The following is a 22412-nucleotide window of genomic DNA, read 5'->3' as shown; positions in this document are numbered from 1 at the left end:
TTTATGATTACTGTATGAATGGGCCAACAGACTGATGGTTAAAAAGATCCATCTACTTTATTATTGACTCTACATCTCTTAAAAACATGATACACAAAATATAGAAATGCTATCACATATATAAAAAAAAAAAACAGATCTACATACAGTCCCGAATTCAAACAACAATACAATACGCAATGCTTGTGATATCTTGGTATATTTTATTTTCCTCAATAAGGACAACAAAACTCTAGACTCATAAATAAATAATGCATCTCAGTAGTTACTTTAGTATCACAAATATATGGTCGCAGAGGTTGTGGTTTAAATTGTTGATAGGTGTTTATGAGATCTATGCGCGTTTCGACAAGAGAGGCGCCACCATCAGGAAAGCCAAATGCAGTATTGTAGAATACCTAAAAATATATAACATCAGTCTAGGCCCATAAACAAAACAGTGAATTCATAATACAACTTAAATTGCAGTATGATAAGGTTGGTTTACCCATCGATAGGACCCTTCAACACAAAGATAAAACAATTTGGAAAATTAAAGAGCAAGTCAAAAAACTCGAATAGCATTCTATGCTCCAGCGGAAGACATTACTGTTGGAAGATCTTAGAGAGGAAAACATAGCATGCGAATTGTGATAGCAAATGCCGGAAACCAGGTTATTCAGAAGAGAAAGTAACCATCAGGTCAAGTGCATGAACATCTATTCAAATAGTGTAGAAATGCATACATGAAAACCGAGTAGTTACAACTTGGGGAGTCATGCAACTTCGGTAACCTCCCTTACCAAACAAAAGGATGGATATTGCTCAAATGGCACTAGAAACAGTAAAGGCACAGGTGCGGCAACTCAAACTGACCACTTTAAGGAGATAAAAAACGATATACTGAGATTTTTTTATAAGATGTCTAGTTTCCTTAAATGCAAATTAGAGGACTGAAACGGTCCGAAAGCAAACTTCAGTAGTTGAGGAGAGGCAGAAATAGCTGCCTTAATTCACAAGAAGCGGATGACGGGTAGCTTGATGTAAGGGAATAACATGGGACTAGTCACAAGTTGTCCAAAGTAGCAAATTGGCTATGCGATGAAGGAGGCAGGGACCAGCTCTTGTCCTCAAGAATTCTAAGTAAAAAATACACAAATATGCCCTGTGTATTTTATTTATTGTAATTCGGACAAAGGATCTGAAAAAAAGGCTTTTGGGAAGCCCTCTATGTGCAATATTCCCCTATGTTACTGTTCAGGATAACGCTGCCATTGACAGACCATTTGGAAAAGAAAATTCAAATAAGTGAAGGATAGCCTTCTATCAATTCCTCTCAGTATATTTAAATCAATGGATATGTTTATAAAGTTTGCCATTAACCAGCATCATTTATGAAAAAGGTGGAATTTTAATAATGTAAGGCAGTGTTACGGACTAACATACATCTGGCAAACTAACCACCCAGTCACCCATCTAAACCCTGAAAAATCACTTCCCATTTCCCAACACATAAACCCATCCACAGGCACAATTAGCAATAAACATAATTTTAGTTATTAAAAAGCCAGAGGTTTTGGTTTTGCCAATGTCTGTTTTAAAAATTGAGAGCAGAATACTTCCAAAAGCACACGGGCCCTGGGAAGGAGGACAAGAACTGCCCTAAAAGACCAGAAGACAGCATGGTTATTTGCAGTTGATATTTATAATGACATATGTTTGTGTTTGTTTGTTTCATAGTGAACCTAACACAGAAACCAGGCAGCTACTTACTGTGGGAATACCTGCTCACCACAAGACCTGGCATTGGTTGGATTTACGGATTGGCCTCCATCACTGGAGTCGTGCTGCAGTTCCTCATTTGCCTCACACTCGTTTGTTCCAGCACTTTCGTCCGCAAGGGTGGACACTTTGAGGTACTTTTGAGCACACCCACTGTGCAATAAATTGAATTTATAAGTACTTATGTTTGTTTAGCTGATCAAATTGACTGTTTCTTACAGAGCCAAGGGAACTGTAGTAAAATTCATACTGAAATGGTTCATGTTTTTCTCTACATATATTATTTTCGTGCACTTTATGCAATATCTGCTTCTATTGCTCCAGCACTGCATCTCCTTCCCCCTACATCTACAAGAACTGTTTAGTTGTTATTGACTGTCTCTTAATATTCTCCAGTATTATCCAATTGTCTCCTTAGTTCTTGAGATAGATTTCATAATGCTGGATGGAGGAATTAAAAGTCATTCTTTGCAAACAATTGCCAAAGATAAATATTTTTAAATAGAGCTGTGGTCATAAAAGAAAGCCTATATATTTTACTGCTAATTATATAAACTGTCTTTTGTGACACTACCCTTGTGTGTTGCATTTCTGTTTAGCAAGCTGACCTTTGAACCCGCTCCCTCTCACCATTCTGAGATTCTATCTGATTCCACTCAACTTACACCCATGGTAATTCCTCGTGGGTCTCATTTGGTTGCTTGCACCTGAAATTGTCTCTGCCATCAATCCCTGAGAATCTGCTAGCTTTTCCAATTCTTTGTTAAATGTGCCAGCATCACGTCTCACTGCTTCAAGAGTGTTTACAGCAACCCTTATGAGCCATTCAGTGACACCTCCATCCCAACCAGCTACTGTCCCAGCCCACTCCGAAGTTTTCCATGACCATCAAGGGGACTGTTATCAATTTATCCACCAACGCCTCTCCAACAACAATGTATGTTGTCACATGCAGTCATCGTTGTACAATATTTACCACGTGAAAATAGCACTCATACACTTCAAGTTCATTACCTCTTTCAGCTGCAATTGGTCCTCCTCTAGTCACATCCTATTTAATTTGTGAGATGCAAGCCTATCCAGTAGCTTGATGCTCCATTGTAGCTCAAACCCATATCCCTGTGGATATCTCACGTGTCTTTGACTGCAAACCTCCTCTGATTAGACACTATCTTGACAAAAGCATATTCTTGATCAGCATCTCATACCATCTCTTTGGTGATTATTCTCAAACCATTTGATCATTCTTCTCCCACTCACAAATCACTGCCCCTTTGCCATCTGACATTAGATGGTTTCATTCACCCTCATGGTCAGCCCAGCTGCACCTGAAATTTGCGACTTCACCTCCTTCAGAGAGTCCAAAAACATTTCCTTCACCTGAGCAACTTCACATAAATATTCCTGCCCTTACAAACCCCACATACACTGCAAAAACAATATCAAACTCACTTTTATCATTGCAACAAACAATGTTATGCACCTGAAACTGCAAGTCCTACCTCATGTCAATTTAATCGCAGCAAAACAGTGATCAATGCACTGATCATCAACACATTTTTAGCTGGAGTGTAATTTTTGGACTTCCCCAGTACTTATCCCCTACTTTATCAAAGTAGTCTGCAACTTCACCACCTGCATGCGTGTCAACCTCCAATTATCTACTCACACTTTATACTCTTGTGTTATCCATAGGCATGTGTCCTCCCACCTTGCTGAAGCCTCCTCCTTCTGATACTGATGCTTCACTCAAACTCTCTTTCTTTTTCTCCACCCCCGTCACCATGTACCTTGCCCCAATTTTAATAATGTGCATTCCTTGAACCTCTTCACTGGACGGCTCTTCCCCTTGGCGTAAAGCCAACACCTCCATCAACATTTGTAAACCTCAAATCAAAAACCACCTCTTCCCAAAAGGATTCTTTCACAACCACCACCTATGATGCTTTGCAAATCAATATGCTAACATGCTAGTGAAGCAACCCCCGAACATTTGCGCTTCATTTGCTATAATCTTTGTTTTTTTAACTATTTTGTTTTTTGTGCACGTATATTTTATCAATCAGGTTTCAGTAGACACATGTATCTCCATATACAAAGAAATAACCAGATTTTTCAGTTCATACAGGACTCGCATTTCCCCCTTGATAACCTAACCAAGTAACCCTCCAAGTGTATTTCTCAGCGTCCCAATTTATCCTATTATTCTCGCCCTCATCTCTACTCATATCTTACTCCTGTGCGGGGGCGGGATTTTTGATCACTATCTTATCACCCTAGATCTAAACCCCGTTCTGGTCGACTGAATCTTTATTGCCTGTCATTGAGGAAAGAAAGTGCATCTCTTACCAGGTTAGTTCAATCAGTAAGGGTCTCAGCTCGGAAAAACCACAAACAACTTCTAGCTTTCAAAGGTTTATTATAAGGTTAGGGTAAGCTGCAAATACAGGCATCTCAGAATGAGATTCAAAAGATATACGGGTACAACTACATACATGTGCTCTCTGAAAGCCCTCAGACGAGCAAAGAAAACTACAAGTACCAGTTCTAAGATTAGAAGGGCTGCAAGCATAGACACGTATTGTGATCTCTCAGTCATTTACAGCCGGGATAAAAGGTTCAGGTTAGGCTGTCCCTACCCTGCTCTGGATGGTATCCCTACTTAACAGAATCCCAACCTAACAAAAGGTGTCAGTTGTGAATGACTTCCAAGGAAGGTCACCCACTCTTAGTCTCTAGGTGAAAACCTATGATCTCCAGTCATGACCCCTCTCTGCCTACCCATCCGCTCTCTAAAGGGTCCTCAGGCATCTGCTCTAACTCCACCCAGGGGTGCTGTCCCTAATACCAAACACACAACAACATTTGAGGCGCCCCTCACGTGGTGTTGCTTCTGGCTTTTTCCATGATGCTCTTCTTTTGGGGCTCGTGCGTTAGAGTTGACCTTGCTTCTCAGACTCTTCTCCGGCCCGCCGATACCCCTTAAACATTCCTGAACCCTCCTCCATGTCTGTGCTAGTCTCCTGAACAACCCTCTATTCATTCGATGTATAATTGGATCCCCCCTCTCACTTGCAGACAGACATCTGCAGCTAGGATCCCAATTCCCATAAACTTCTAACGAAAGTTTGCAACATTATTTCTCGGCACAGACTAATACGTGTAAATCTAAGCCTTTAAACATTTCAGGCCTACAACATTTCTCATAATGATTATATTCTTCAAATCCTTCATTAATCAATATCATGTTAATACTCTACTTTATGATTATATAAACACCTCTATAAAATATAAACCTATTGAAAACATGACTACTAAATGACATTAGTGCAATCCATATTGATGTAAGTGGACCCCTTTCCCAAACTCTTTCAGCTCTGGCCATGAGGCCTATTCCGTTCTGTGCTTGACATTCTTCCATTAGCAGCTACATAATATGGATCAGGATTAATCACGCCTAATAAGGTTATACGTTTTCACACATTTCTGCATTAGTTCCACTTCTATATAAAATCCCTAGATTAACTACACCTTTCAGAATACAGGTGAATATAATATCAGCACTCATGGCATTTCTCTCATGACTTGTGCGTACTACGTGTAAGTGTGGTGCACTCATACAATTTGGTCAGTTTGCGCTCTCTCAGTTCCCCCCTTTGATGACCTCTCGGGGTCATCACTAACATTTAAACTGAAGTGATTGCTAGTGTTCCTCGTTTCTGCGTTTCTAGAGCCCTCAGGCTCCTGTACTGATTGTCTTGTATGGCAGCTAATCTCTGTAGCTGTTCTCTCTGGGCTCTCTCCAATCTCCTTGATCTATACCATTTGTATGCCCTCACCAATCCCCACAACATGATCACACAGATCAATATTATGATGATAGGTTTCAGCACATACCACACGAAGCTCTTTCCTAAGGTGGCGAACCACCCTCCAACTTCACCCATTCCATGGCCCACTTTTTCCCAAACATTTTCTCTACTCAAGTCTTCGATCTCTTTGTGGATATTAGTTATATTCATGATAACTTTCTCCAGGGGCTTTGAATTGTCTGGAATGTAAGTACAACATTCCTGGACCTTCAAAGCCTTACAGACTCCGCCCTCTTTTGCTAGTAGGACGTCTAATGCAGGACGGTTCTGAAGCACCATGGCCCTTATCGATTGCATCTCTCCTTCCACCAGCATTAAGGACCTAGCAGTGCTGGCAGACAACCTGTCTACGACTGTTGCCAGTCGTCTAATTTTGACATCATTGAGGATCAGTCCTAAAAGAGGAAATGCAGCTCCAAATACATCTCCAACCATTTCTGCATCTCCCAGGTCTCTTCTCCCCCTTGCTGAAGCCTTGCCCTCGATGATCTCTAAGTCTTGGGCATGATATATTTTGGGGAAGACAATTGCCAAGTAACATGATCCATACCAGTTATCAGGTAGTCTCACATAGGCATTTCTCCCACATACAAAATATACATTTGGAATCACTTGCATTCCTTTCAGGAAATCCTTTGTGTAATATTCTAAATTGAAAGCATGTTCACAACTGACTTCCCCTACGAATACATTTTCGTAGTACGTTTTGCTTCTGTGAAGACATAACTTTCCTCTCTGCGTTCTATCCAAAGCTATTGGACCACTACTACCCTTTCTTTTGTGTGCCTTCTCTTCCTCGGTCCAATCTGTTTTCCATTGTCCTGATTTTTTCAAAATATTTTGCCTCCTATATCGATCATCCACTTGCCCTATAAACTTCTTCTCGACTTCTGACACCTTGCATGTCAGGTTATTTCTGCGGGCATGTGAAGTATCTAAGGTAATCCAAGGAATGAAGAACTTGGCCAATCTGTCTTCACTCTTCCAGTAGTCCCATTTATTCATCTGCTTGTAATTTGGGACTTCTGGCAACACTGAATCATAATTGGAGAAATAGTATTCAAAACTATCTCTCCCATAAAATATACTAAGCAATAAGCTACATGTAATGCCATATGTCAGCGGGAGGTGATGATATCTAATGCCTTCATCTACAGACGCCGGCAACTGCATGCAGACGTAGCAGTCCTTAACCTCCATGGCATCCACGTATTCATACAAAAGTTTAGCATAAGCATTTGACCTAAAGTCACCTTGGGACTCATCCATGTGTAACCTACGGGCTTCTGCTGCTAATAACGCTTTCTCCTGTATGGTTTCCCCTTTCTTACCAGCAACAGTGGGGTTTGGTGTCACTACAGACTTCTCGTCTGATACCCTAGCCTCACTCTCATGTCCCTTTACATATGAAACTGTAACTACTAAAGCTATTAGAAGTATCACTCCTACTATTAGTGTGCCTATTATACATTTGGCTCTACGATTCGGGGTGCCGGCTTCCATTTCGTCAGACAGTAGGATTCTCTCTTTTATTCCAACACAAAGTTCTTTTCTTCTCGTTCCTTTACAGTCTTTTTTGCTCCTTCAGTCTTTAGAACCACACAACTGGAAGCTGACAACCTCCTTTGCAAAAGTCCTTTTAAAGCTTTAACACAGACAACCCTAGCCCTTCTCCGTCAACTTATAGGAAGGTCCCTAAGATTCTCTGCTTCCTAGGCGCTAGGTAATCTTCTTTTTCTTACTTATTTACAAAGTCTTTAAGCATCTACTATAAGGCTTGAGCCTGCGGCTTGGACAGCATAGTTCAATATTTCCAAACGAAGAACGTGCTCTTCATGACTTGTTATCTTTGTTCCAAAGTCGGGGAATTGCAATTCTGTGAAAAACATGTGCTTTAACTTGCTGAGGCGGGGAGGGTTGGGGAGTGTGAACGTCAGTGACCCTTCTGCTTCGACTCCGGGCACTAACAGCTGTACTTCTACTGTGATGATGGGTTCAGAGCTGGACACCAGCACCGCTCTGATCCTCCCTGTCGCTCGTTCCCAAGACATTTGTCGCCAGATATGTCCACTCAGGGGTGGCGTATCTTCTGCTAGGCACACGTACTCTTCTTGACCTTCTTAGATCTGGTGCTTCAGCGCCCTGAGCACCTTCTTCCAGGTCTGAGTCTTCGGATATTGGAGGAAGGGTTCTCTCTGGAGTCGACCTCAGGCTTGAACTCCTTCTTTGAGGCCAGCTGGCTTCTCCACGCCTTACCCTTCTGCTCCTTGTCCTTCTGCTTTGCTCTCGCTCTCTTTCAGCCTGGTCAGTGTCTGATTCGTACTCCCAGCTACTTTCTCCTTCAGTAGCGTCGTCCGTTTCGCTGTTGTACTGACCGTCCTCAGGCTGGTCAGACTCGTTCCCTGCTTCTTCTGGCACCTCTACAGCTTGGCTAGCCCCCTCTATGGCTTCTCGGTCCGCAGCTGGACTTCTATCCGAGAGAGGAGCTGTTTCTTCCAGAGGTGCTGGAACCCTCCGCGTATGCGACGCGTGGATCCAATTGGGCAGGCCTCCCACCTTTACTGCAGTGTTCGTGATCAGGATGATCTGGTAGGGCCCACGCCAACGAACATCCAGGCAGCTTCTTCTTACGTGCTTTCGCACAAGCACCCAATCACCAGGGCACAGGTAATGGCACGGGTCCTGGCACGACGGAACATCGGCAGCCTGCACCTGAAGGGACACAGAATGAATGGCGTCAGACAGCCCCTTACAATAGTCCAGGATCATATCATCTGTGATGTTTAACAGTGCAGCAGTTGGTACAGACGGCAACCTCATTGCTCTCCCCATTAACACCTCGTGTGGTGATAGTCCCGTTCTTCTGTCTGGGGTACTACGGATGCTCATAAGGACCAATGGCAGAGCATCAGGCCAACTCAGGGACGTTGATGAACACATCTTTGCAATTCGAGCCTTAATTGTACTATTTATCTGCTCCACAATTCCTGAGGCTTCTGGTCGGTAACTACAATGCAATTTCTGGTCTATGTTCAGGGCCGCACAAATCATCTTCACAAGCTCACTGTTGAAATGCGTTCCCCTATCTGATTCCAAAGAGGCCGGCACCCCGAATCTAGGGATGAGTTCCCTAAGCAGTAACTTGGCTACTGTGAGGGTGTCACACCTGCGTGTAGGGTATGCCTCGACCCATCTGGAAAATACACAAACAACCACCAAGACATAACGGAGGCGGTTGCACCTTGGCATTTCAATGAAGTCCAACTGCATTCTATTGAATGGACCTCCAGACCTCCCTATGTGGCTCAGTGCAACTGGTGTTCTTTTTCCTACATTCAACTGCTGACAGGTCACACAACGCTGGCACACTGCTTCGGCTGCTACTCTAAACTTAGGGTTATACCAGGTTTGTCTGAATACCCTCAGCATAGCATCTCTCCCTAAGTGTACTGGACCATGGATTTGTCTAGCCATTGGGCTCACCATCTCATTGGGTAACACTGCCCTTCCATCTGCCGAAACCCAGAAATGAGCCTCCCCTATCACACATCCTGCCTTTTCCCATGTTTGCTTTTCAAAATCTGGTGCGTTTTCTTGCATGCATTTCAGCTCATCCCAAGTGTCGACAGTTTCCAATATCATGGCTAATTCAGTTCTTACATTTATTCCGCCCACTTCCACCTCTGTGAAAGAGTACCCTTGTTCCGCACAGTACCTCGCAACTTCGTCGGCATATCTATTGCCTTGTGACACGAAGTCCATGTTCCTAGTATGTGCGGTACATTTTACAACTGCGATACCTGCTGGACATTGCAAAGCCTCTAACAGCAAACGCACAAACTCTCCATTGCGAATAGGAGAGCCTGAAGAAGTCATGTAACCTCTTTGAGACCATAACTGCCCGTAATCATGAACTACCCCGTATCCGTATTGGCTGTCGGTGTATATGGTGACTCGAATTTGGTTGCTTGCCAGGCAGGCACGCGTCAATGCAATAATTTCGGCTACCTGAGCGGAGTGTACTCCTTCCAGGCATCCGGCTTCCACAACTCCAGTAATTGTACAAACAGCGTAAGCTGCTCTCAACTGCCCAACTTCGTCTCTTACGCATGAGCCATCGACAAAGAAAATTTCATCGGGGTCAGTCAGTGGCTCATCCACGATGTCAGGTCTCGGTTTGGTGCATAGTTCAGTCACATCGAGGCAATCATGGTCTGTACATTCATCATCATCGATATCACTTGGGAGTGGCATCAAGGTAGCAGGGTTCAAAACAGAGCATCTCTTGAGGGTCACGTTCTCTGCAGCAAGAATGACTTGCTCATAGCGCGTGAGCCTGCTATTGGTCAGATGCTGTGTTTTGGTCCTGGTCATCAACAGTTCAACAGAGTGGGGCACGTATACCTCTAACGGGTGCCCCATCACAATATTTTCGCAACGCTCGATACTGACACCTGTTGCAGCAACGGATTTGAGACATCCGGGCAACGCTGCGGCTACTGGGTCTAATGTAGCCGAGAAATAGGCGACTGGTCTACGGGCATTCCCATGAATTTGGACCAAAACAGCCAAAGCACAACCCTCTCTTTCGCAGCAGTAAAGCAAGAATATTTTATTGTAATCAGGCATTCCCAGAGCAGGAGCACGACACAAGTCCTCTCTCAGCTGCAGGAACGCCATCAAACAGTCTTTGTCCCATGGTACCGGATCACTCACCTCCTTGTGCGTCAGTTTTTGCAAGGGTTTTGCTTTCAGTGAAAAGTTTGCAATCCACTGTCGGCAATAACCCACCATCCCTAGAAACATCCTGACTTCTCTCTGTGTTTTAGGCGCATTCATCTTCATGATTGCCTCTATCCTGTCTGGTGACACTTTTCGTTTGCCTTTCTCTATTCTGTGCCCCAAGTACTGCACTTCTGTCAGGCAATACTGCAATTTTCCCGGGGACACCTTGTGCCCATTTACAGCTAGATGATTTAGCAAGGCAATGGAGTTCTCCCTGCAAGCTTCTTCAGTTTCTGACGCCACAAGTAGGTCGTCTATGTACTGGACCAGAACTGACTTCTGGGGCAGCACTAGACTTTCAAGATTTTTCTTCAACAGCTGGTTAAAGATCGATGGGCTCTCTGTATACCCCTGAGGAATACGACACCATGTTAGTACGCGACCTTCCAGCTTAAATGCGAAAAGAAAATGGCTCTCTTCGTCCAGAGGGATCGAAAAGAAAGCCTGACAAAGATCTATCACAGTGAACCATTCGGCTTGAAACTGTATCTGAAACAGTATCACTGATGGATTCGGTACCACTGGACAACTTGAGACAACTATGTTATTAATCTTTCGGAGGTCCTTATCTATCCGGAATTTCCCATTTGGTTTCTGCAAACCCATAATCGGGGAGTTGCATGGACTACCTACGATTTCTTTCAGTATTCCCTGCTTAATCATGGACTCGATCACGGGCTTTATACCTGCAATCGTTTCTGGAGTCAATTTATATTGGGGTGTTCTCGGAAACTCAGCATGCGGTTTCACTACAATTTTCACTGGGTCCACTCCCTTGACCAGTCCAATCTCTTCCCCAGTGAAATCCCACACTTCCGGTGCCACAGTCTCTCTCAGATCCCATGGGAGCTCATCCACGGTCAAAGTGGGATACAGCTCCACACATATTCTTGAATTTGCGACTTTGAAGTCAGCATCGTCATCATTGGTCAATACCTCCACTCCTTGTGGTGTGCAGTATATTGTACAATTTAATTTGCACAAAAGGTCTCTTCCTAACAGACATACAGGACTAGAATCGCAAACCACAAACTGATGCTCATCGCTGTATTTCCCTATTTTCACCTGCACTGGTTCGGTCAATGGGCTGGTTATTCTCCTGTTTGCGACCCCCACCACTTGAATGGTCTCTCCAGACATGGGCAGGCCTGGAACTGCGGCTGTTCTTATCGTGGATCGAGTGGCTCCTGTGTCCACTAGGAATGTCGTGGGGCACCCTGCCACTTCGGCCTCAACGTAGGGTCCCCTTTGATCCACTTCTAAGGCTGCCCCGAGGGTACAGTCTTCTCTTTCCACTCTCTGTCCTGTTAGTGGGTCAACGTAATAGCATTCCTCTCCTCCTACAAACAGAGGCATCTGTCTATATGTCTTACCCATGGTCCCTACTCTGGGTGGTTGAGGGAACTGGGCTCGTGGAGGAGGGGTCCCCCCTTTGAGCACCTTTCCTTGGTATGGCGTTACCCCTCTCGCAGGCGTACTCTGGACCTCTTCCTCCTCTATCTCCTGTTCCCCGATTTCAACATTATAGGGACACTCGCGTTTCCAATGCCCCACCTCGTTACACTGGTGGCACCGAGTTGTTTTCTTCAAAGCGGCTATGTCTACCCTAGGTCTAAAGGTGGAATTCTCCTCATTGCCCTTGTTCTGACTATACTGTTTCTTTCCCCCAGTTCCTGTTCCCTGTTGCTGTTGTTGTTGCCCACCCTTACCAGCTGACTGCATCTGCACCACCATTAATTTCTCCTTTAGCTTCTTTGCCTTTGAGTCTATTTCATCACAGCAGTATCTAGCATATCTCAGAATTTCGTCCAAAGGTTTATTTTGCCAACAAATCAAGTGTTGCTGAATCATTAAACTAATATCCGGTCTCAGGCCCAAAACGAACTTAGACACAAATTGCCCTATATCTTTAGGATCCATTACATCCAGTCCGCTATACTGTTTAAACGCCTTCAGCAATCTCTCATAATATTCGTGAACTGTCTCTTTGGGTTCCTGTCTAGTTCGATCTATTTTGACCCAATCTATGTACTGCATTGGCACCTTGTCTTTCAGCCAAGTCATCACTCTCTCAAATTTTGCCATTACTATCTCGGACGGTCCATTAGTCCGTGCATCTCTCTCTGGTTCCGCTGTGGGCCACTCAGCACTAACCTTACATGCTGTCCACAAGTCTCCTGGTACCACAATGTCAAACAGCGTGTTCAGATCTATCCATAGGACCTTGGAGATTTTAACAAACCTCTCCACTTGCTTATACCACTCGACTGGGTTCTCCCTCAATTTGGGGAAGGAATTAGTAAAGGCTGCTAAATCTCCCCTGCTCCATGGCACATGCACATAGTTCCCGTTTGCAACCTCCCGCAAAGGGTATGCCTCTATTCTCTGCAGTCCTCCTGGTGTCATACCAAGCATGCTTCTCCTGACGGTCCCTTTCTTGGACCACCTTTCTTCCCATTTATCTAGTGCCCTCCACGTCCTTATTCCAGTGATCAGTTCCCTTATGTGTGTTTTCAATCCTATTGTTCTTCTCTCATCTAGGTCTCGATCTGAATAATGTAGCCTGTGGTTACCCTGTAATGCTTTGGTCCTTGACAGGTCCACCATATATTTGCCTGCCAGTTCAACTAACTTCTCATGGATTGTTCTCGCCTTTCGAGTGATGTCCTTTGCCATGAACAGTATTTCATCCTGCTCATACATTTCCATTCTTTCTAGAGGCAAGGTACCATCCACCATGTCATCCAGATCTGACTTTAAGCTGGCGACATCGAGTCTCTTGGCTTTTATCTCAGCTCGCAGTATGTCTTTCGAAGGGGGTTCACTGGCCTCTCTACCATCCCAACTCCGAGCCCTACGCTTGGGCTCAGGAGAGTTAAGGAGAGTTCTCCCTTGCTCCCATCTCTCTAGGTCCCATGCTCGGCCATCCGATCTTGGAAGGTGATGGAACACGGGCCTGTTACCCCCAATCTTATTTTGTCCACTCTCTCTTTCTTCTCTCTCTCCACGGCAGGTTTCCCTGCTATTCTCCCTCCGGTCGTCATTCTCTCTCTGTCTAGTGTCACTCAGTATTTGGTAAGATCCCTCTCGGTTCCCCATATCCCCTGGACTGCGTTCTTGTCCGTAATCACAGGGGCTATGGCGAGGCCTCTCGCAACTCCCATTCTGTTCACCATTGCCAGGCACACAGTGGGTACACTTAAAGCTGTCTCTGTACTCCTGCGTTCTCCTGTCTCCTTCACTGTGTATTGGGCGAGACACCCCCCCACACTCTGGGCCCCTGTTTTCCAGGTCTGATCTACCTCCACTCCTGGCCCAATGGGTGTCTCCCCTACTGTCCTTTTCCCTCCCGTCCCACTCCGGACTGCTTTCATCAGCCCCGCAGTGAGTCCGGGTCCTGCTATCCTGGCTTTCCCTTCCAGCTTCCGCAGCTATGATGCTCTTGTGAGCCTCTACTGCCTCGTCCCATTTCTTCATATACTCGCTTAACTCCTGGAAGGATTTCCGTCCTGATCCCCTCATATCCACTGGCCATCTATGGCCCCCCGGATCCCCTACTGGATCTTCTGCGGTGTGTACCGGGGTGCTCCACTCCCTTGGTCTTGGCAACTGACTTGGGGAATTGATCGTATCGTTCCTCCTTGCCATCTCTGCTCTTTCTCTGTCCCTCCGTACCTGTTCCTCCCCTCTAGCTCTTTCTGGGTCATAAATCGATACTATAGGACCTATAGTAACAGGTACTTGCAGGGCATCTGGCAGTGCGTAGGATGTGGCACACTCCGTTTCTGGCACCCTTTGTACCACAAACCTCCCGACCACCTGCTGCACCGGACTAGGCTGGGACAGTTCTTTCTTTGCAGTGGGATCCCAATCGGAAATGGGAAGCGGTCCATGCTCTCCTATGCTGCCCCCCCCCTTTCACTATGCTCGACATCTCCTGTCTCTTTGTTATACGGGGGTGGCCTATCTGTCAGTAGCCTATTTATCAGGCTGTCCTCTGTCTCGCTCTCATCATCTTCTTCTAGTGGGCTTTTGTTTCCGGGCGCTTCTAACTCTGGATGTCCGATACACCCGAACCACTTAAGCTCTCCTTGAACTTAAGATTTCCACCGGTTGCGCGCGCTCACAACCTGTTCCACAGTCACTCTACAGGCATTCAACTCCGCCAGACATTACAACATAGATACAATACAAAAACACCGCAATCTAACACGCATGACCCTTTATACTCACTCTCGACCGATACTGCTGCTTTTCTGTCTCACGTCATCCGGACCTTCTTCGGCGGGCGGTTCTTCCGATCATCGATCTCTAGGGGCCTTGGGGTAATCTAACTTGGCCTAGATCACCTTCCTCAAGAAGGCAACCATCCTCTATAGCTACCAACTGCGGGGGCGGGATTTTTGATCACTATCTTATCACCCTAGATCTAAACCCCGTTCTGGTCGACTGAATCTTTATTGCCTGTCATTGAGGAAAGAAAGTGCATCTCTTACCAGGTTAGTTCAATCAGTAAGGGTCTCAGCTCGGAAAAACCACAAACAACTTCTAGCTTTCAAAGGTTTATTATAAGGTTAGGGTAAGCTGCAAATACAGGCATCTCAGAATGAGATTCAAAAGATATACGGGTACAACTACATACATGTGCTCTCTGAAAGCCCTCAGACGAGCAAAGAAAACTACAAGTACCAGTTCTAAGATTAGAAGGGCTGCAAGCATAGACACGTATTGTGATCTCTCAGTCATTTACAGCCAGGATAAAAGGTTCAGGTTAGGCTGTCCCTACCCTGCTCTGGATGGTATCCCTACTTAACAGAATCCCAACCTAACAAAAGGTGTCAGTTGTGAATGACTTCCAAGGAAGGTCACCCACTCTTAGTCTCTAGGTGAAAACCTATGATCTCCAGTCATGACCCCTCTCTGCCTACCCATCCGCTCTCTAAAGGGTCCTCAGGCATCTGCTCTAACTCCACCCAGGGGTGCTGTCCCTAATACCAAACACACAACAACATTTGAGACGCCCCTCGTGAGACGCCCCTCACGTGGTGTTGCTTCTGGCTTTTTCCATGATGCTCTTCTTTTGGGCCTCGTGCGTTAGAGTTGACCTTGCTTCTCAGACTCTTCTCCGGCCCGCCGATACCCCTTAAACATTCCTGAACCCTCCTCCATGTCTGTGCCAGTCTCCTGAACAACCCTCTATTCATTCGATGTATAATTGGATCCCCCCTCTCACTTGCAGACAGACATCTGCAGCTAGGATCCCAATTCCCATAAACTTCTAACAAAAGTTTGCAACATTATTTCTCGGCACAGACTAATACGTGTAAATCTAAGCCTTTTAACATTTCAGGCCTACAACATTTCTCATAATGATTATATTCTTCAAATCCTTCATTAATCAATATCATGTTAATACTCTACTTTATGATTATATAAACACCTCTATAAAATATAAACCTATTGAAAACATGACTACTAAATGACATTAGTGCAATCCATATTGATGTAAGTGGACCCTTTTCCCAAACTCTTTCAGCTCTGGCCATGAGGCCTATTCCGTTCTGTGCTTGACATTCTTCCATTAGCAGCTACATAATATGGATCAGGATTAATCACGCCTAATAAGGTTATACGTTTTCACACATTTCTGCATTAGTTCCACTTCTATATAAAATCCCTAGATTAACTACACCTTTCAGAATACAGGTGAATATAATATCAGCACTCATGGCATTTCTCTCATGACTTGTGCGTACTACGTGTAAGTGTGGTGCACTCATACAATTTGGTCAGTTTGCGCTCTCTCACCTGTATTCTCTTAAGGTACTGCACACCTTTTCAAATTTTCTGTGTCAGTCTCAGAAGACCATTTCCCCAGCTATCATACACAAATCCATGTGTCAGTCCCACATTTTGGGGGGGACGGACTCCGAGTGTGGGCAAAATCGTCCCATTTGATAACATCCTCGAAGGCAACTATTATCTTTAACTGTACCAAACCTTGCCAGCTATGCTCATGTGCAGTAATTCAATACATAATTTTAATAGTACTAATCTGAATCCTGCATTTTTAGCTACATCTCGTGAGTACCAACATACAAACTTCCTCGCAGTCGCTACCAATTCATGGCCCGCCATCCTTTTTTCCATTTAGTTTCATGTGCCATGTGTGTCACCGATAACTTATTTATAAGTATTCTGTGTACTAAAGGATATGGCATGCTTATGCAGCGGGGAAGAGAGTACTCTCTGCTCAAGCGGGGATTCCTCTTTTGTCTCCTGCAGATGTAATGAGTAGTTCAATAGCACATATTTCAACTGGGCATATCTATAGTATAGAGAGTTTAGAAATGTACATTCCCCCTGAAATCCTTCGAATTATTGATTCTTATAGTCTCCCCAGATATCAACTAACTTTTAAAAAAACTATTATACCCCATCTGCGTAATCCTTCCAGGTACCCAGAATTGCCCAGTTTTGCTGAACCCATTGGTAATGTCTCTAGAACAAGCATTCACTACCCTCTCGCAGCCCAGTTGTCGATTTCCTTCTTGCTAGTTCTATATTACAGTTTTTGTGTTATCTGCAATATTTTGTGGGCCTTTCCACTCTATGGTAAACCCGGCAACCCACCAGTTCCTATTGCTCCTTTGTCTGCCATCACAGATGGCTCAGGCTTCCATTAAAAATCCAGTTGTTTATCAAGTAAATGTAAATGTAGGTATACTTATATAGCGCAACCTGTCACCACAAAGGGCATCCTGGCGCTTGCCTAGGGAACCCGTCCTGGTATTCCCCTGTGAGAAGCCCCGACAGGGTGTCCACAGGGTGAAAGTCAGGCATCCCGCCGCGAGGGGCCGTTGTGGAGATTAAGCAAGCTATTGCCCAGAGTCGCAGAGTGTGAACCCGTGAGTCGAGGAGGCACCGGGACGAGAATTATCGAGTCCGTGGAATTTTAGCCCAAGACCCGCCGGGGCGGGGAATTGAACCCTGATCCAGGACCGATCTCAGATTCCGGGTCTGCCGCCTCTAACCCCTGAGCCACACTTCTCCACAAGTCTAACTGAGATGCCCAATAATACATTTTGAGATCGGGTAGGGTGATTTCTCCATCATATATTCCCCTGCACAGGGTAGACAGTACAATTCTGGTTGCTCCTCCACCCCACAATATAGTGCGCCACGCTCCCTGTTTCTTTTAAGGTACATTTTAACGACCGGGTACGGGAGGTTTTGGAGCACAGATCAACATTTTGGTGATGGCAGTCATTTTGTAGCATGCTGCCCTACCCAGCAAGGAGAGCAGGAGCTTCCTCCAGTGAATAACATTGCATTTATATCCTTCAAGGAGTTTCATCAAGTTGTAGTCCATAAAACTCTCCTTGGATACATACATTCTCAGGTCTTGAAAGCCTTCCATTGAGATCTGGAATGTACAGTCCATTCTTCTTGGGGAAGGGGCTTCTGTAAGGGGAAATAGCAGGGATTTGGACCAGTTAATGCAGAGGACTGAGTACCTCCCATGTTCTGTATTCTTTACTCCAAACCATCCCCACCTCTTATGCTTTCTGCTATTGTAGTAAGGTTGATGCAGTGTTTTTTTCCACTTTGCTTTTATTACAATTTTTACATTATACAGTCATATACGGCTTAAACATGCCAAAATTACAACTTTGCAGATTTTTTACACATTGGCAACACATAATATCTGAGGTGTCCCCATACAGCAGTCCAGAGAAGTCGGGGGAGGGATCATTTACAGATCCCTTCTCACCAACATTCGGGTGATATTCAAAGAATGTAGCCCAGGTTCGCCTAACACGTGTCCACTCTCTGCAGCTGCCGCACGCCATAAGGCGTAGGCTGCTACATTGTAATATGGACCATGTTGAGGAGCCTATATATAGCATTTTTAAAAACTGCATAAGCCAATTAAATAATTGAAGCAGCCTCTTTCACTTTATAATATTGGTAATATCGTAATAGTTTATTTTCCAAATGTGCATAACACAAGTGCAGGAAGTCTAGGCGTGGAAAAGATGTCGGCCTAGTCCACCACCAGCATACGCAATAAGTTGTCTGATCCAAATATTGATTTTAGCATGATCTCCACAAACAGCTCAGTTTTTCCCACGTTGACTGATTCCGGTACATCGAAAATGTGTAAGTTTTTTCAGTGTGACTCTTCCTCAAAGTCCTCATTTTTTGCTTGTGTTACCAGCAACATCTTTTCCATGTTGAGGCTGCATGTTTATCCAGCTTATCTACCAGGGTTTTCATACATTCGTTAAGGGAGTCAATCAGATCATTAATGCACAATAGACTATATTGCATAGATTGCAATCAGGGCTTTAAGTGGGCTGGTTCCTGTCTGTTCTAAAAAGCAGGTGCAGAGACGGGTTCGGGCTCTCCATTTTTGCTCTCACCCTCTTGGGAACAAAAAAAATCTTAACCCTTTCTCAGTGCCATCCTTAGCTGCTTTTGTGGTAACCTCAAAGGGGCTCCTTCTACTTCTTTCACAGTCTCATCATTTCAGAACTGAAGCATTTTCAATATTATATACAACAAACCCGTAGTTGTTGCTTCTTTATCTTATACAACTAACAACCCTTGACAAAGTCAATAGCCCTGGCTTGTTGTAAGTGTATATTAATGTATAATATATTTGTATGAAATGACAGAAGAAGCAAATTACCAGTTCGGCGGCACACAATGCTAAGCACAGTTTTTTTGTTTTCGTGTTTTAAGCAACATCCTTAATTTCATCGGACATGCCCATTTGAGATTACCCCCCCCCCCCCCCCGCAACCTCCCACTCCCAATTCTTTCATCCCACTTAAAGTAATGACTTTAACTCAGAATCAGCGTTTTTATTCCTGGTGTATAGCGGAATTAGCTGAGATTCAGAGGGTGTTGCGGATGTGAAATCCCAAACATGTCCGGACCCGTTGCTTAGTTTCTTGCCTTTACAAAGTGCCTTAAATCGCACTAATGTGGAAAGCTCACACAACCAAACAATGTCGCCGTGCCACATGTAGGACTTAACTGGACATTTGGAACTTGCCACATTTCACTACCACAATTGGAGCAGGTTGTGCAGTATCTGCTTTAGAGAGGGCCCGACCAACATCCAACACATAAGGGCTCCATGAGACCCCACAGTCACCAAAGTGAAAATGGCACATAGTGTGGGAGTCACTGGAACTGATATCCCCCTCCCATACACTAAAGTGACAGCCTATTAAGTCAGCTTCAATCATAGAGGGTTCCCAGTTTAGTTAGTTGCAGCTACTTCTGGAAGTTCCATGCTGGGCTCTTTTACACCTCTAGTTCAGGGTAGGTTTGTTCCTTGCTTTCCAGTACCTGCAATAATTAATCATCTTCAATCAAGAACTATATGATTAACAAATAGGTTTTCCTGCTATGTTTGGCTTTTTCCTCCTAAGTGGACCATCTTAAGGAGACATGTAACACCTTCACATGCATGTTAAGTGCAGAGTGGCACAGTGGCTACTGGTAGAAGCAGTCCCTTCCTCAGGCAATCTAGAAGAACATTTGATAGACCTTCACAGCATCTAGTCCTTGGCAATCCATCAGCAGCCTTAAGATATGTTGAGGAGATAGTAGGTGATGGCCTTGCTACTGTAGCAATAAATAGACGGGATAAGAGTACAGAGGTAGGATACGTCCTTGCAGACCATCCATAGGTCATACCAAATTTGAAATGCATGGATGAGTGGCCTAGCGTAGGATTCCGGTAGGAGGATGGGTAGTGATGGTCCTCCGTTCTATCCTTCCCCTGGAGTACTTCCAGTGATTTTGCTCAGTGTTCATCTCTCAACACTCATTTTCTCACTGGAGTTGAAACAGGAGTGAGTTGTAGGGATAAATGTGTATTGTTGCTCCGGATTGTCTGGAAATGGTTCAAGCTGCATTTCCTGCTTATATGCATCATAAACCTGTACAAAAGGTGCTTATGTAAGATATCCGTTTTACAATAAATTGCTAGTGAGAGCAATGAGCTGGGAAATTAGTTTCCTTTGGTTGTCTGTGTGTAGGTATCCCTGAAATGCTTAAGTGCATAGGACTTCTATTCGTAATCAATGAGGGTCTGATTCATAAAGGGCATCCGCACTAGTGGCGCAGGCCCTACTGTCATGGCGGGGGAATCTTCCCTTCATCTAACTAGCCACAGAAATAATTGTTTCTTCCAATTTTGTGTCGCGTCTCCTGACGTCCTTAGCTTTAAGGCAAATATTTTTTATCAGTCACTTATATCTGTTGTTTCAGACTCCATAGACTTTTTCAGTAGTTGTTGGGTGCTAAAGAAAATCACGTGTCCAATAGTTTTTCACTGGATTGTTGCAGCACTGGTACATATTTTGTATTAAAGGGGGTCTTTTATTGGGCTGGGCTTCGGTTAGGTGAAATGGTGAATGGTTACTTGGTTACTAATCCCACTGGGACTTCTGGGTTCATATCGAACTGGAACGGGACCTCAACAGTAAATCCACAAGGGAGAGGCCCACCTTTCCTTAATGTTTTCCCCTCTCATACATTTGCCTTATTTGCTTAGTTTTCATGCAGACGTTGGCAAGGGCCACACACTGTATATAGAATGCAAATATGTAAGTAAATCAAACATCAATGTTTTCTTTTTTTATATGAGGTTTCTTTATTGACACATTTTGCATTGTACATATAATTATTAGTTAGCATTTGTGTCCGATCACTCTTTATATCACAAACTTGCATTTGGTTTGAATGTTAATAAAGTGGAACCCAACTATAACTTTTGCCATTACCTGCAGAGCACATGGAATCTCTTTCTTATGTGACCATCATTTCTGTGTCTGTCGATATGTTCCAAAAAGTCTTCCTTACACCCTCAGCCTCTGTACCTCCAACCCCCTCCTTGTTACCTGTTTCAGTTCACTCCCATGGATACATATATTCAGGTGACAATCCTTGAGCCTATACCCTTTATATATCCAGATGTCAAGGCGCAGCTCAAGTTTTCAATCGAGTCTGTGGTTTGCTACATCCCAAAAATTCGATTCTCCCTTGCCCTATTTGCAGACCAATGCTCTACCGCTCAAGCGGCAAAGCAGAAAATTTACATCCCATATGGGTCTCGGATGAAGTTCCCCCATGTTTCTCGAAACATCAATTTGGTCACTAAGGCTGGCTATTGTTCGTTCATAGGAGGTCACTTTGTACATTTTCTGCATCCATGTGTCTTTTGAAGAACAACTGCTCGTTCTCCTTGGTCGAAAAATGCAAATTTTCTCTATGGTCAGTGCCGTAAATAGAACCGCCTCTGTCTATAGAATATATCTGGATACTGTTTTAAGCCATAGAGCCGAACTGTCTGTGCCATTAAGCGTACTCTCATGTGTAAGTTATCCTTAAACCATCGCCATCTGGGTCCAAAAAACGGCTAGCGATGAGCTTTCCCTGAGCAAATGATCTATCGCTTCCTTCCTGTGCATCACATCTTCAACAGGTGAACTGTGGGAGAATCTTCGGTTTGTTTATTCTCTTAGGAGACCAGTGCCATCTGTGTAATACTTTGATGTAACACAGTTTAAGACGGGCTTCAAGCCTCCAGGGCCTGACGGAGCATCTAGCCAGCCCGCTATGTCCAATCCTGATGCTGCTCTCATGCTGGTTAATAGCATTAGAGCAGCGTCTGGAATGGATTGGTTAGGGGAGCTCCACAGCAGACTGCAGTTTTAGAAAATCTAGGAGGACGTGCTGCAGTGGGTAAGTACCTTTTATTTAAATTGTATTTATTGTAAATGTCAGTGTAGTGTTTTAGGGTTTTTTGGAGGGACGGGTTGTTTTATTATGGGGTTCAAAATATATTTAGCAGACCTAGCACAAACTATACAGAACGTCTACTCTCATTCGCCCATACTGGCTCAAGAAGAAATAGAATATCTACAGTACGCTGACGATATTGTCTTATTGAGTCAAACGCCACTAGGACTT

The 22412-nt window shown here is 44.3% G+C and overlaps 1 protein-coding gene across 1 annotated transcript in view; it reads left to right on the top strand.

The window, feature by feature from the left end:
• Nucleotides 1-22412, top strand: part of NOX5 (NADPH oxidase 5) — a 226376-nt gene that overhangs the window by 58840 nt on the left and 145124 nt on the right. The window contains exon 6 of the mRNA XM_086958956.1: nucleotides 1720-1895. Within this exon, the coding sequence (XP_086815082.1) occupies nucleotides 1720-1895 (176 nt within the window). The remainder of the gene's footprint in view (nucleotides 1-1719; nucleotides 1896-22412) is intronic.

This window comes from Lissotriton vulgaris, chromosome 2_1 (assembly GCF_964263255.1).
Source record: "Lissotriton vulgaris chromosome 2_1, aLisVul1.2, whole genome shotgun sequence".
NCBI lineage: Eukaryota > Metazoa > Chordata > Amphibia > Caudata > Salamandridae > Lissotriton > Lissotriton vulgaris.
This window is presented reverse-complemented; position numbering and strand designations above follow the sequence as displayed.